Source organism: Mirounga angustirostris, unplaced genomic scaffold (genome assembly GCF_029215605.1).
Source record: "Mirounga angustirostris isolate CCGP_5_RB_7025 unplaced genomic scaffold, mMirAng1.0.hap1 SCAF_3, whole genome shotgun sequence".
In the NCBI taxonomy this organism is placed as follows: domain Eukaryota; kingdom Metazoa; phylum Chordata; class Mammalia; order Carnivora; family Phocidae; genus Mirounga; species Mirounga angustirostris.
The window spans coordinates 78,269,901-78,284,881 of NW_026991711.1; the positions used below are offsets into that span (position 1 = coordinate 78,269,901).

At 39.9% G+C, this 14,981-nt stretch overlaps 1 protein-coding gene across 9 annotated transcripts in view; it reads left to right on the forward strand.

Annotated features, from left to right (window-relative positions):
* Positions 1–6,763: 6,763 nt before the first annotated feature.
* The window catches only part of ZDHHC20 (zinc finger DHHC-type palmitoyltransferase 20), an 80,946-nt gene continuing 72,728 nt past the window's right edge, over positions 6,764–14,981 (forward strand). For 3 of the 9 annotated variants that reach the window (XR_008505646.2, XM_064586300.1, XM_045869177.3), the window contains exon 1: positions 6,767–7,020. Coding sequence is in view for 6 of the 9 variants with exons in the window: in XM_064586300.1 (XP_064442370.1) it covers positions 6,903–7,020 (118 nt within the window). In the remaining 3 variants the exon portion in view is untranslated. Of the gene's footprint in view, positions 7,021–14,981 lie in introns of all 9 variants that reach the window. The other 6 variants (XR_008505645.2, XM_045869175.3, XM_045869170.3 and 3 more) reach the window with 4 other exon arrangements.

Sequence of the window (14,981 nt, forward strand, 5' to 3'; positions counted from 1 at the left end):
TTTGTTTGTTTGTTTTTCTCTCATCAAGCTTAACATCTGATGACCTATATGTACCATCCAGTCCCTCATCTGGTTATCACTGTCCAGAGCTTTCCTTTTACTCTTTTTTAAGCACAAAAGAAAGTTGTTTTAGGTTTTTACATTAGTTATAATTAAATTCACAAGCATACTTTACCAATACCTGTATTCACCTCTGTTTCTTGTTTCGTATACCTTCCTTCTTTCTGATCACTATTCTATGTGCTCAAATATGTCACCTAATAGCTCTTTCAGTGAGAGTCTGTAGGTGGTAAGCTTTCTCAGTTTTCATGTCTGAAAATGTCTTTACTTTGCCTTCACTCTTTTTGTTGTGGCAAAATATACACTACATAAAATTTACCTTTTTTAAGTGTGCAGGTCAGGGGTATTAAGTATGTTCACTAATGTCACCACCATCCATCTCCAGAACTTTTTCATCTTCTGCAGCTGAAACTCCATACCCATTAAACAATAATTCCCATTTCCCCTCCCCTCAGCCCCTGGTAACCACCATTTTTCTTTCTGTCTCTATGAATTTGACTCTTCTAGGTACCTCATATAAGTGGAATCACACATTATTTGTCCTTTTGTGACTGGCTTATTTCACTTAAGCATAACATCTTTAAGATGCATTCATGTTGTAGCATGTGCCAGAATTTCCTTTCTTCTTAAGGCTAAGTGATATTCCACTGTACGTATATATCACATTTTGTTTATCCATTCATCTGACAATGGATACTTGGGTTGCTTTTGTAACCAAACTCAAGGGGCTCACTGCTTGGGGTGTATTAAATTGAACACAACCCAAAGAAGTGTTGAAAGCAAAGGACTTTTATTACTTATTACAAGTAAGGAGACAGGGAAATAGCTCTCAAAGCACTCTTTCCCCCATGGGGTTAGTGCAGGAAGTTTTACTTAGCGTATTAGGTGGTGGGGGCAGGGAGCTTGTATACACATTAAGGAACCTATACATATTCTATTATTTAGGCATTTGGTTCACTTGCACATATCTAGCATGTCAACATACATTGTATATTCAAAAAATGGTGGAAAACCCTGCCCATATGAGGAGCTCTTAGTATTATAATGAGCTAAAAGTAACTTTGGGACGACTCAGAGGGGCTTCTGGGTAGGTCCTCATCTCCAAACCACCTCAAACTTACTCACGTAAGGGGCTATCAGGCAAAACACCTAGCTAGGCAGCTCCTTAGTGGGAACTGCTGGTTCGGCAAAACAAAACACATTCCTTCCCTGCTTTTGTCCTTTCCCCTTCCTCCCTTCTGCTGATAGCTTTTAGCCCTCTGATCTAAACTCCCTATTGCATCCTAGCTAACAGGGGCAGGAGAATCCTGAGAAGGTGGATGCAGTTGATTGCTAGCCCATGAGGTCATGCTAACAGGCATTCTGGTGCCTCTTATCTGGTCCCCTGGAGGTCTCTATCCTCTCAAGGGACTTGGAATCTAAAAAATAAACTTTATTCTTCAGGTTAGAGATTTCATTAGGTACATTTGGTGATTATATCTCTACGGTAGTGCTGATTAACTACTTGTCTGTCCTACAAGTTCCTTTAAATGATAAACAAGATTTCCCATCCCTTGAGCCTCAGCCAATGTGTTCCTTGGTTCGTCCAGCTGTGCCTGGGGATGATATGACCTTTAATGTTCGGAACTGATAAGATGGATGTTTGGATGGTGTCTTCATTTCCACCTTTCGACACCAGTGAATAATGCTGCTATGAACATGGGTGTACAAATATCTGAATCCCTGCTTTCATTTCTCTGGGCTATATACCAGAAGTAGATCGTATGATAATTCTGTGGTTAATTTTCTGAGGGATTACCATATGTTTTCCACAGCAGCTACACAATTTTATATTCCCACCAGCAACACACACAAGGCTTCCAAATTTCCTCATAACCTCTAAATTTGTTATTTTCTGCTTTTGTTGTTATTATTGTTTGTTTGATAATAGCCTTCCTAATGGATGTAAAATGGTATCTCATTTTTGTTTAGTTTTGCATTTTCCAAATGATCAGTTCTGTTGAGTGTCTTATCAGTCATTTGTATATATCTGTTTGGAGAAATATCTGTTCAAATCCTTTGCCCACTTTTTAATGGAATTGTTTTGTTTTGTTGTTGTTGAGTTGTAGGGGTTCTTTATATATTCTTTATATCAATCTCTTATCAGATATATGATTTGCAAATATTTGCTCCTATTCCTTTAACTGCCTTTTCAATTTGTCTTTACTCTTTTTTTTTTTAAGATTTTATTTATTTGACAGAGAGAGAGAGAGCAAGCACAAACAGGGGGAATGGCATGCAAAGGGAGAGGGAGAAGCAGGCTCCCCACAGAGTAGGGAGCCAGATGCGGGGTTCAATCCCAGGACCCTGGGATCATGACCTGAGCTGAAGGCAGATGCTTAATTGACTGAGCCACCCAGGCACCCCAATTTGTCTTTACTCTTAAGTGATCATATCTCTGGCTATAAAATTTAAGGATATTATTTTCCCTCAGCACTTTGAAAATATTACTTCATTGTCTTCTGGCATCCGTTATCGCTGATGAGAAGTCAGCTGTCTGTCTAATTAGTGTTCCTTTGGTAATTTGACTTTTATGCCTGGAATTCTGGAAGAGTTTTCTCTTTATCCTAAATGTTCAAAAGTTTCACTACTCTGTGTCTAGGGAAAGATTTATCATTATTTATCCTGGTTGATATTCAAGTGACCCTTTACCATAAGGACTTACGTCTTTCTTCAATTCTGAAATTAATCTCTTCAACATTTGTTTCTTTAATATTCTTCTCAGTCTCTTCTGGAACTTTTAATAGAAATTTATGTTGAAGCCTGCAAATATATGTGTTTTTCCATGTGTTTTTCATATTTAAAAAAACTGTGTTGTGTTTTGCATGAATTATTCAGCACTGTCTTCCAACTTGCTAAGCCCTCCTTCTCTGGTATCCAGATTACATTTATTTTATCTACTGAGTTTTTAATTTGAGAAGAATATTTTATTATTTTGAAGATTCCTAAATGGGTATTTTTCAAATCCATCTGCTCTTTTTCCATTTTTGTTTATTTCTCATTTTATTTAGATAGAAGTTGGGCATGCCATATACTGTTTGAGAAGTTTTTTTAAGACCACTTCATAAAATTAATTTTATTTTGAGTGAATTCAAGTTGATTGTTTTTGTTTGTGTTCTTTCTTAGCATTAGATTTCTTTGTGTTTTGGCATTGTTATTTGATTCTGAATTTGTGAGTTTATGTTTTTTTCTTCTTCACTCTTTCCATATCTACCTGGTTTCCATAAACTGTCCAATGGTTTCATAGATGCTTAAAGCTGCCTTTATTCTTCTCCAGCTTTTAGTTCAAAACTAAAATTTTAAATGGCATTTTGAGGGGCACCTGGGTGGCTCAGTCATTAAGCATCTGCCTTCGGCTCAGGTCATGATCCCAGGGTCCTGGGATCAAGCCCTGCATCAGGCTCTTTGCTCAGCAGGGAGCCTGCTTCTCCCTCTGTTTGCTGCTCCCCCTGCTTGTGCTCTCTCTCTCTGTTAAATAAACAAAATCTTTTTTTTTAATTTTTTAAAGATTTTATTTATTTATTTGAGAGAGAGAGAATGAGAGAGAGAGAAAGCACATGGGGTGGGGAGGGTCAGAGGGAGAAGCAGATTCCCCACTGAGCAGGGAGCCCAATGCGGGACTTGATCCCAGGACTCCAGGATCATGACCTGAGCCGAAGGCCGTCGCCTAACCAACTGAGCCACCCAGGCGCCCCAAATAAATAAAATCTTAAAAAAATAAATAATTCAAAAATGAAAAATAATATGGCATTTTGATGTTCCTGGCTGGTGGTAATAATAGAGACACCATATATTGAGTCACAAGGCCAGCTAGCTGTTTGGTCTACTTTCTGGTCAGGGAGCGGCAGTGTGGCCTCCAGTCTCTGTTAAAAGCCATGATCCTAGGGGTTGAGCACTTTATTCTGCTTCCTTTGTTGAGGGCTAGGGAGGATAGAAATTGGGAATGGAGGTTTGAGTCTCAGTTTGTCTGATTGGTTTTCTATTTTTGGATTTATATCTCTTATTGCTATGTTTCTGGAGCAGAGTTGGGTGTGTCAAAGTTGATCAGAAGTCCTAAATAGCTTTTTTATCACTTTCTTCACTGCCACACCCAAGTTCAGGCCGCTGTACCTCTTGCTTGTATGACTGCAACAGCATCCCAACTGGTTTCTCTGCCTCTAGTCTTTCTTTCCTACAATCCATTCTTCCCACTAAGGCCGGGGGGTTGTTATAAAATGTAATTCCACTCACAACACTACCCTGCTTAAAGTCTTTAAATGATACTCTGTTGTCAAAATCAGTAGTAGAGATGGTGTAAAATCACCAGCCCAACATGGACAAGGAAAGAAGGAATTTAAGTTGCTGGCTCCTATTGATTATAGGCAAAGGAACATTAACTCATGTCTAGTCATTTAAGATAGAATCAGTCTCATAAATAAAAAATAAAACTAAAAAAGGACATTAAAAAAAAATTCTCAAAAGAATGAAAATGTTACTACCTTCCTGAAAATGTGCATCCTCACTGGAATTATCTCAGGACAAGAAAATTGATCAGAAATATTCTCTAGATCTCATATAGAATCAATACCTTCTTAGAACACGTGACAAATATTTAGAAATCAAAAACTAATGTGATCTGGTTGGTGACTTCAAAAGTTAAGAAGAATAGCTAGATCACAGCAGAATCCTTCAAATGTCCATTCAAGAAATAGTTATTGAATATTTCCGATTTTCAAGGCACTGTAGAGAAAACAGGATGTGTAAAATACCTTCTACTTTCAAGGATCTCACAAGGTAGTAGGCAAGGTGACATTTACAAATACCATAAAAAAATATGTGTGTTGTGGACTGGATTGCATTCCCAAAAGACATGTTGAAGTCCTAACCCCCAGTGCTTTAGAATGGGACCTTATTTGCAAACAGGATCCTTGCAGATGTAATTAGTTAAGATGAGGTAATACTGGAGTAGAGTGGACACTTAATCCAATAAAGAAAAGACATAGAGTTACAGACACAGGAAGAGAAAACATCATGTGACAATAGAGGCTGAGATTGGAGTGATCTAGCTGCAAGCCAAGGAATGCTGAGGACTGATGGCTACTACCTGAAGCTAGGAAATGGGCAAGAATTAGCCCCTATAGTTTTCAGAGGGAGCACAGCTCTGCTGTCACCTTAATTTAGGACTTCTAACCTTCAAAACTGTGAGACAATAAATTTCTCTTGTGTTAAGCCATCAGTTTGTGGTACTTTGTTATGGCAGCCCTAGGAAACTTATACATGTATTATAAGCAAAATGGCACAACAGAAATGAATCATTTCCAGATTAAGAATGGCTGTTGGAAGACATGGCATTTGTGCTGAACTTTAGTAGGATGATTTTTATATACATAGACGGCAGGAAGGGAAAAGGCTTTAAGTTATGGTCTTCATGTCAATCCAAATTCCAGCCTGAAGCCTAACCCTCCTAAAAGCCTCTCTGGAAAATAAGCAGAAATTGATCCACCTTAATGCCTTTAACCTACTGTCAATTTTGCCACTAACATGACTTTGAAGATACAAAATCTGGGAGGACAAAATATTTCACACATCCTTTATTATTTCTAACACTGGTGTGCTGTGGTTAAATATTATTTGCTTTCACTACCTTTATATCACACTATAAAAGGGGGAAATCCGCTTCATGGAGACCTTAGTGAGCAGTAGCTAATTAAAATCTTTTAGTCTAACCAGAATAGACATGATAGTAACTGGAAATGAGGCTTGAAATTACTTGTAATGCTTCTGATCTTGTATTATGATGTCTTCACAGTGATGCTTCTAGGTTATTATGACTATGGGCATTATTTAGCAAGATTCCCCAGTTGTAAATAAGTTCTCGAAGTTTTCAGTAGTCGTTTGGGGGACAGGGAGAGGGTTGTTGCTCCCCTTCTGGGTTTCAAATCAAACTAACAGACACCACGTGGCTTCCATCCTAAATCACAGACATCTACCAGTTCCATCTTCAAAAAATGATAGCGGCCCGGGGTCCCCCAGGCGCCTCCTTCTCCTGGGGAGGAATGCTCAGAAAGGGGTTTTCATCTGTCAGTTCCGCCTGAAACACGGAGGAAATTACTTCAAAGTACAGGGGTTCTTAACCTGAGATGCACATCGGAAGCACTGGAGAAGCTTATAACAATATACATTCCTTGCCCGCACGTTGGGTGGGGCACGGTCTGGTCCTGTTTGAAAATGGGCCTCAACTGGTTAGAGGCCAAAGGACCCCAGAAGAGCAAGTTCTGTAGGGAGAGGCCAAGGCCCACGAATCAGTCAAGGAATCACTTCCAGCAGCCTCCCGACGTGAGACGCAGTCCACAAAAGCCACTTCCTCCCCCCCCCGTCAGCCATCCACGAAGTACGTTTCGTCTTAGGGACCACTCCAGACTCGCTTCCTCCTCTCCTCCCCCAACCTCCTCCTCCCACTGGGCCATTCCGCCACGCCCCAAGGGCCGTCCCCAACGGAACCCCCGCCCCCACGCTCGGGCCCCGCCCCGGAGGCGCGGGCGGAGGCGGGCGGAGGCGGGCGGAGGCGGGCGGAGGCGGGGCGGGCGTGGGCGCGGGGAGGAGGGCGGGGGGGCGGGGGGATGCAGGGCCGGGGCGGGACCTGGCCGGGCGCGGCGAGGGGAGGAGTCGTGGAGGGGACTCCCATCTTCTTTTCGGCGGGCTCGGCCTCGGAGGCGGGGCACCTGGGCGAGGAGCGGCCCGGAGCGCCCCAGTCGTCGCCGCCGCCGGGGGCCTGGCGCTCCCCTGTACAGTGGGGCGCGGCGTGCAGCAGCCGCCAGCGGAACATGGCGCCGTGGACGTTCTGGCGCTGCTGCCAGCGCAGCGTGGGCTGGGTGCCGGTGCTCTTCATCACCTTCGTGGTCGTCTGGTCCTACTATGCGTACGTGGTGGAGCTGTGCGTGTGTGAGTACCAGGCGGGGGCCGGGACCGGGCGGAAGGCCGGGCCTCTGCGCCCCGCGGGCCTGCGCCTGCCCTTGCGGGGCCGCGGGGGTCCGGCCCAGGCCCGGGGGGAAGCAGGCCGCCGCGCTCGTGGCTTTGTGACGGTGGTGCGGTGCGGCGCGGCCTTCGGGCGTGCGCGACACCCCGCGCCGAGCCGCCCCGCTCCGACCGAGGTCCTGGCACGGCGAGGCGGTGATAGCGTCCTGGGGTCTGCGGTCCCCCGCGGGCGTCTCGTTCTCCTGAGGTGGAATGCTCCGAGACGGGTTTTCCTCGAGCGGAAGAGCCGAGCTTCGTAGAAGTTGTGTGTGTGTGTGTGTGTTGCATTCTTCGCTTTTGTTAATGTTTTAAAATCAAGAAATCTGTTCCTCCTAGACTGCCTCAACAGCGCGAGAAGAAAAGCGTGTTACCTGAAGAGCTGGCTGGGGGGTGGGGGAAGGCAGGTGGTCTTTTCGTTAGCAATAGAAGACAGATGAGCGCCCGCTTCTGATTTTTGGTGGCACTGACCCATTTCAAGTTTATTTCTTTTCCGTCTGAATCCAGTAACTTCTACGAAATGTTACGTTAAGGCCGAAAGAATGAGTGAGATGAGATATAGCTCGATTCTCTTTTTTTCTTCGCTATTTGTTATGGAGGTGTGTATTTTTTTCATCCTCAGATTTTAAGGTATTGTTTTATTTTCGTTACTGCCAATTCAGTTCCTCACCAGGTTCCCTGGGATAAGAAAGGAGTAACACCGCAGTACACTTCAAGGATTTATGATGCTGATTTCAATAGGTGGCCGTTAAGATTGAAGGAAATTGGTTGTGCTCAAAACACTGTTTGAGGGCTCCTACTGTGTTTGTGATAGTGATTGGTTCCTCTGCCTGAAGTTAATTGTTCATAGGCTTTGAGTGTGCAGCTATTTTAGGGTTATCCTAGCCTTCCGCTTCTGTGTGTGTCTGCTCTTTATACCAATTCTTCGTGACAACTTAGGACCAAATGGTAAGTGGTGTTTGTAAGAGCAATCCCTTGGTATCCCGGAATGATCTAGTTTTGGTCTCCAGGCCACAGCTCTCTAAAGGACCCTTGTTGTATACACTTTTAAAAAAGAGCCACATGAGGTAGATTGATACTAATAGTATGAAATGAAAAGAAGTCGTACCACCCACTCCACTTGCAAGTGACAGAATCCAGACTTCTCCAGTTGTGGGTGGCTCTGGATTTGTACAACTGTCAAATACTTGGTTAAAACTGAGTTCTGCACATGAAAGAGAATGCTTTGGGTCAGAAAGTTTGAAGTAGGTTTTTAAATGAAAATAACCACCTTCAAGAAAATTATATTGTACCTATAGATATTTAATTTTAAGGAAAACTATCCCTGCAAATAGGCCCAGAATAAATTAGTTGTGGAATACATTTCCACATTATAGTGGAGATAATCTGTTGAATATTATTGAATAATGATGTTTGAATCAATGAAAATTGACTAGATTTAGGTATTTCTTGAAGCTACTTCCAAAAAATGATAGTGATCATAGAATTCTCATCAGTTTATTATGGTACTTGATCTTATTTACTCTGAAGTGGGTATTTATTCCAAAAGTTGTACCAGTCTTATTTAATTCTGTCAGAAGATTATTCCTACCCTATCCTAATTACACAGTGGTTTTGAAGTAAAGCTTCTGAAGGAACACTAAAAATGTGCATTTATGTTGAAATCGCACAGCCTAACCTATAGGTCGTTTTTGTCAAAAAAAAAAAAAAGGTGAAGTTAAACATAAAGAAAGGGAAATGAATATGAATTGGGAAGTGCTGTGTGCTAGTGGGGATGGAGGGGACATTTTATTTTATTTTTAAACATTTTATTTATTTATTAGAGAGAGGGAGAAGGAGAGACAGTGAGAGAGTACAAGCGGGGAGGAGAGGGAGAAGCGGGCTCTCTGTAGAGCAAGGAGCCCGATGCGGGGCTCGATCCCAGGACCCTGGGATCATGACTTGAGCCGAAGGCAGACACTTAACAACTGAGCCACCCAGGCGCCCCTGGAAGGGACATTTTATTCATTCTTTCCTTTAATCCTCGATATCTCCAATCATAGGTATCTTCTACAGATGTAGGAAATAAGACTCTGAGCAAATAGGTCTTTGGTTAGGTCACGCAATTATTGAGTGGCTATTGCACTGTGATCCACATCTTTATACTATACATGTAACTTTTAGTGAGTCACTGTTACTGTAATTGTTTGTTCCATGATTGGGGGGGTAGTGGGTGGGGTTAAGTGGTTCCCCTTTTTGGATATCATGACTTCAGTTAGGCTTTAGGCCCATCCATTAGAGATCATACCCCAGGATTTCATTAAGTTAAAACATTCTGCAACAATTAAGGCCCAAAGCTTGACAGAATTTTAAAATATTCAGCAGAACTCGGAGGGGGAGACGAACCATGAGAGACTATGGACTCTGAGAAACAAACTGAGGGTTCTAGAGGGGAGGGGGGTGGGGGAATGGGTTAGCCTGGTGATGGGTATTAAAGACGGCACGTACTGCATGGAGCAGTGGGTGTTATACGCAAACAATGAATCATGGAACACTACATCAAAAACTAATGATGTATGGTGATTAACATAACATAATAAAATTAAAAAATGTAAATAAAATATTCAGCAGTGAAAGGTCTTATAGGGCCTGCACTTAATATTTCTAAGTTATCTGAGGTTAACTAGGGAGAATTTGGGAGATCTGCAGTATCACTGGACTGTATGAATCAGCATAAAACCTCATTCACTTTCATAGTAAAACTGTCTTTTAAACTACTTTTACATATTTATGTTTTCATAACATGGACCCTCCCACTGGAATATGTCAATATATAATTTTGCTGTAAATTGAGTAAGTATGAGTTTAAAGTGCCGTTTTAGCATTATTTATAATAGCCAAACTATGGAAGCAGCCGAAGTGTCCACTGACTGATGAATGGATAAAGAAGAGGTAGTATAGGGCGCCTGGGTGGCTCAGTTGGTTAAGCATCTGCCTTTGGCTCAGGTCCTGATACTAGGGTTCTGGGATTGAGCCCTTCGTTGGCCTCTCTGCTGGGCAGGAAGTCTGCTTCTCCCCCATGCATTCACCCTCCCTGCCACCCCCACCCCCAGCTTGTGCATGCACACATGTGCACATTCTCTCTCCCTCTCTCTCTCAAATAAATAAGTAACATCTTAAAAAAAAATATATGTGTGTGTGTGTGTGTATGCACAATGGAATATTATTCAGCTATAAAAAGAATGAAATCTTGCCATTTGCAGCAACATGGATGGAGCCAGAGGGTATAAGAGTATAATACTAAGTGAAATAAGTCAGAGAAAGACAAATACCATATGATTTCACTCATGTGGAATTTAAGAAGTAAAACAAATGGACAAAGTGGGGGGAAAAAAGGAGACAAACCAAAAAACTGACTCTTAATTATAGAGAACAGATAGTTACCAGAGGGGAGGTGGGAAGGAGGATGGGTGAAATAGGTGAAGGGGATTAAGAGTATACTTGCAGGGTGATGGGTATTAAGGAGGGCACATGTTGTGATGAGCACTGGGTGTTATATGTGACTAATGAATCACTGAACACTACATCAAAAACTAATGTGTTGGCTAACTGAACATATTTAAAAAAATTTTTAAATAAACATACTTTCAATTCTTAAAAAAAAGTGTATACTTTGTCTTGATGAGCACTGAGTAATATGTGGAATTGTTGGATCACTATATTTTACACCTGAAATTAATATAACACTATATACACAAGTTGAAATAAAAAAAAAAAGTGCTGTTTTAATAATTTTTATAGAATTTTCTTAGCTTCTGGTATTTTTTTTTTAATCAAACTAGATAGGAGGGAGTGATTATAATTACATCTTTATTGTGTTTATTTAATGCTCATATAAATGTCCAAAAAGTTAAATAATTTGTCCAAGGTAATACAACTAGTAAATGGCATAATCATCATTAGAAGTCAAGTAGTTTGGCTCTAGAGCCCACAGCTTTTAAAATTACCTACTATGCAAGACTAGTCTACTTGGTTATCCAGGTCTGTACACTCATGGCAGATTTCAGTCTTATCTATGATCTATTTATATAAGGTAATTTTCTCCTAAAAGGTAGCAGCAGAGTGTTCCTAAATAGCTCAGACAATAAAAATGCCCACAATAGGACATTTGAACAAACAAATTTATAAAAGGCCCTCATTCCTTTTCAGCCTCTATAACTTATATAAGTTATATGTTTTATAACTATAACCACACACACACATATAAAATGTGTACTTTTACTACTAGAAGGAGTAATATTGAAGACAAAATTAAGAAGTAATGAATCTAAGATGGCCATCTCACAGGGGAGAAGTAATGATTAAGTAATTAATAATATTGGCACTTGACATTAAATTAAACTGAAATCCTCTTTTGATTTTCTCCCGAGGTTGATATTTAAACATATGAATTTATGGGTGGATTGACCAACTTTTACACTTTGGTCAAGATGGTTATTTTCGAGGAAAGTACTAATTCAGGCTCCCAGGGTTTTATCAGGACATCTTATTCAGGTCATTTAGAATTGTCAGTAGTAGATGTGTACCTCTTATTTGACATGTAGAGGATTTTAAAGCCCAAAAGATTTTAGAGATGATCTAATCCATTTATTTTACTTCTGAGAAAACTGTTGTGTGGAAGAGCTATGTGGTTTGCCCAAGGATGGGTATGCCTGTTATCTCTTTTCAGAGAGACATATGTAGAAATGTGACCTCAGACTGTATAGCTAATATTCCTGTGTCTCCTTCATAATTTCTTCAAATTTAGAATGAGACAAGATAAATAGCTTAAATATCAACATTGAGCACAGTGTCTTGCCAGAGTTAATTCCAGTGTTTTTTATTGGTTTCAAAACAACCAGCTTTCGATTTCATTGATTTTTCTCTATTATTTCATTTTCTTTTTCATTGATTTCTTGTCTGATACGTATTATTTCTTTCCTTCTTTTACTTTGGATTGAATTTGCTCTTTTTCTAGTTTCTTAATGTGGAAACTGAAGTCACTGATTTGAGTCCTTTCTTATGTATTTAGTCCTATAAATTTACTCCTAAATAATGCTTTATCCACTTCCATCAATGTTGATATGTTGTACTTTCATTTTCATTCAATTAAAATTATTTTCTAAATTCACTTTGGATTTCATCTTTGACCCATGGGTTATTTTAGGAGTATGCTAATTTGCAGTTATTTGAGGATTTTCCAGATACCTTTTTGTTACTGATTTTGAATTTAATTCCATGTGGTCAGATACCTTGCATGACTTGAGTCCTTTAAAATGTACTCAGGCTTGTTTTATGGCCCGAAATGTGGGCTGTAGTGGAAGCATTTCTTGTGCATTTGAGAAAAATGTATTCTGTTGTGTTCAGCGGTGTATTTTGCTGTTGGTTGTTGGGTAGAGTTTTCAATTATGTCATAATGTGCCATAGATGTTAAGGCAAGTTGGTTGACAGTGCTGTTCAAGTTTCCTATGTTCTTGCTGATTTTCTTTTCTTTTCTTTTTTTAAGATTTTATTTATTTACTTACTTATTTGAGAGAGTGAGCATGAACTTGGGGCGGTGGGACAGAGAGAGAGGGAGAAGCAGGCTCCCCTTGAGCAGGGAGCCCAATGGAGGGCTCAATCCCAGGACCCCAGGATCATGACCTGAGCCAAAGGCAGACACTTAGCCAACTGAGCCACCCAGGCACCCTACTGATTTTCTGTTTGTTCTATCGATTAATTATTAAAAGAGGTATGACTATAATTATGGATTTGTGTCTATCTCCTTGTAGTTCTGTCAGTTTTTGCTTCCTGCATTTGCAGCTCTGTAATTAGGTACAAACAGTGTTTAGGATTATAGTGTTCTCTTGATGAATTGACCCTTTGTCATTATGAAATAACTTTCTTATCCCTGGTGATATTATTTGCTTTGAAATCTAGTTTGGCAGATATTAACAAGCCCACTAATCTTCCTTTTGATTAGTTTTAGCATGGAAGGTCTTTCTCTGTCCTTTTGTTTTAACTTGTTTATGTCTTTATATTTCAAATGCACTTCTTGGGTGCCTGGGTGGCTCAGTTGGTTAAGCAACTGCCTTCGGCTCAGGTCATGATCCTGGAGTCCCTGGATGGAGTCCCGCATCAGGCACCCTGCTCGGCAGGGAGTCTGCTTCTCCCTCTGACCCTCCCCCCTCTCATGTGCTTGCTCTCTCTCATTTTCCCTCTCTCAAATAAATAAATAAAATCTTTAAAAAAAAAATAAAACACGCTTCTTGGGCACCTCGGTGGCTCATTTGGTTAAGCAACTGCCTTTGGCTCAGGTAATGATCCCGGGGTCCCGGGATTGAGTCCCACATCAGGCTTCCCTTTCTCTGCGGGGAGCCTGCTTCTCCCTCTCCCTCTCCCTGCCACTCCCTCTGCTGTGCTCTCTCTCTGTCAAATAAAATCTTAAAAAAATAAAATAAAATGCATTTCTTGGGGCTCCTGGGTGGCTCAGTCAATTAAGCATCCAAATCTTGATCTCAGCTCAGGTGTTGATCTCAGGGTTGTGAGTTCAAGCCCTGCACTGGGCTCCAAGCTGGGCGTGGAGCCTACTTAAAAAAAAAAAAAAAAAATGCATTTCTCATAAGCAGCCTATAGTTAGGTCTTGCTTTTTAAAGTCAATCTGAAAATCTGTGGCTTTTTTCCTTTTTTTGTTGTTTTTGTTTGTTTATTGAGTTACAGTTGACATATAACATTATATTAGTTTCAAGTGTATAACACAATAAGTTAATATATAAATATACTTGGTATAATTAAATAAAATGATCACCACAATAAATCTGGTTAACATCCATTAACCACACATAGTTACATATTTTTTTTCCCTTGTGTTGAGAACTTTTAAGATTTACTCTCAGCAACAGCAACCTTCAAATATACAACAGTATTATCAATTATAGTACGATCTCTTTTAGTTGGGGTGTTTTGACCATTTACATTTAATGTAATTATTGGTATAGTTAGGTTTAAGTCTTACCATTTGCTTTTTTTTTTTTTAATCTGTCCTATCTATTCTATGTTCCCTTTTCCTTCTGCCTTCTTTTGAGTTATTTAATGATTTTTGACTTTTGAGTTATTTTTTATGATTCTATTTTCTCACCTTTGTTGGCTTATTAGTTGTAACTCTGTTATTTTAGTGATTTGTTCTAGGGTTTATAGATTACATCTTTATTATAATCTACCTTCTAGTGATATACTACTTCACATATAGTACCTTATAAAAGCACTCTTCCAATTCTTCCCTCCCAGCCTTATATGCTATTATTATGCATTTTTTATATTATAAAACTCACTGTATTGGTATTATTTTGTTTAAACCATTTATTATCTTTTAAAAAGATTTAAACAATATGAAAACAAATCTTATATATTTAACCATGTTGTTACCATTTCTGGTACTTTTCTTTTTTTATAGATCCAGATTTCCTTCTCATGTCATTTCCCTCTACCTGAGGGCTTTCTTTAACATTTATTATAAGGCATGTCAGTTGGTGATGAATTATTTCAGCTTTTGTATGTCTATAAATATTTTTATTTTACCTTTTTAAAAAAAAAAACTTTATAGCGTGTAATTTACATACCATAACATTCACTCATTTGAAATATAAAATGCAGTGGTTTTCAGTAAATTTACCAAGTTGTGCTGTTATAAGACCATTCCTTTTTAGAACATTGCAGTCACCTTTGTCAGATCCCTCATGCCTAATAATGGTTAATTCCTGTTCCCAGCCCCAGGCAACCTCTAATCTGTGTTCTGTATCTGTATGCCTTTCTTGGACATCTCATGTAAATGGAGTCATACAGTAGTAAGTGGTCTTTTGTGTTTGGTGTCTTTTACATGTTTTTGAGGTTTCTCT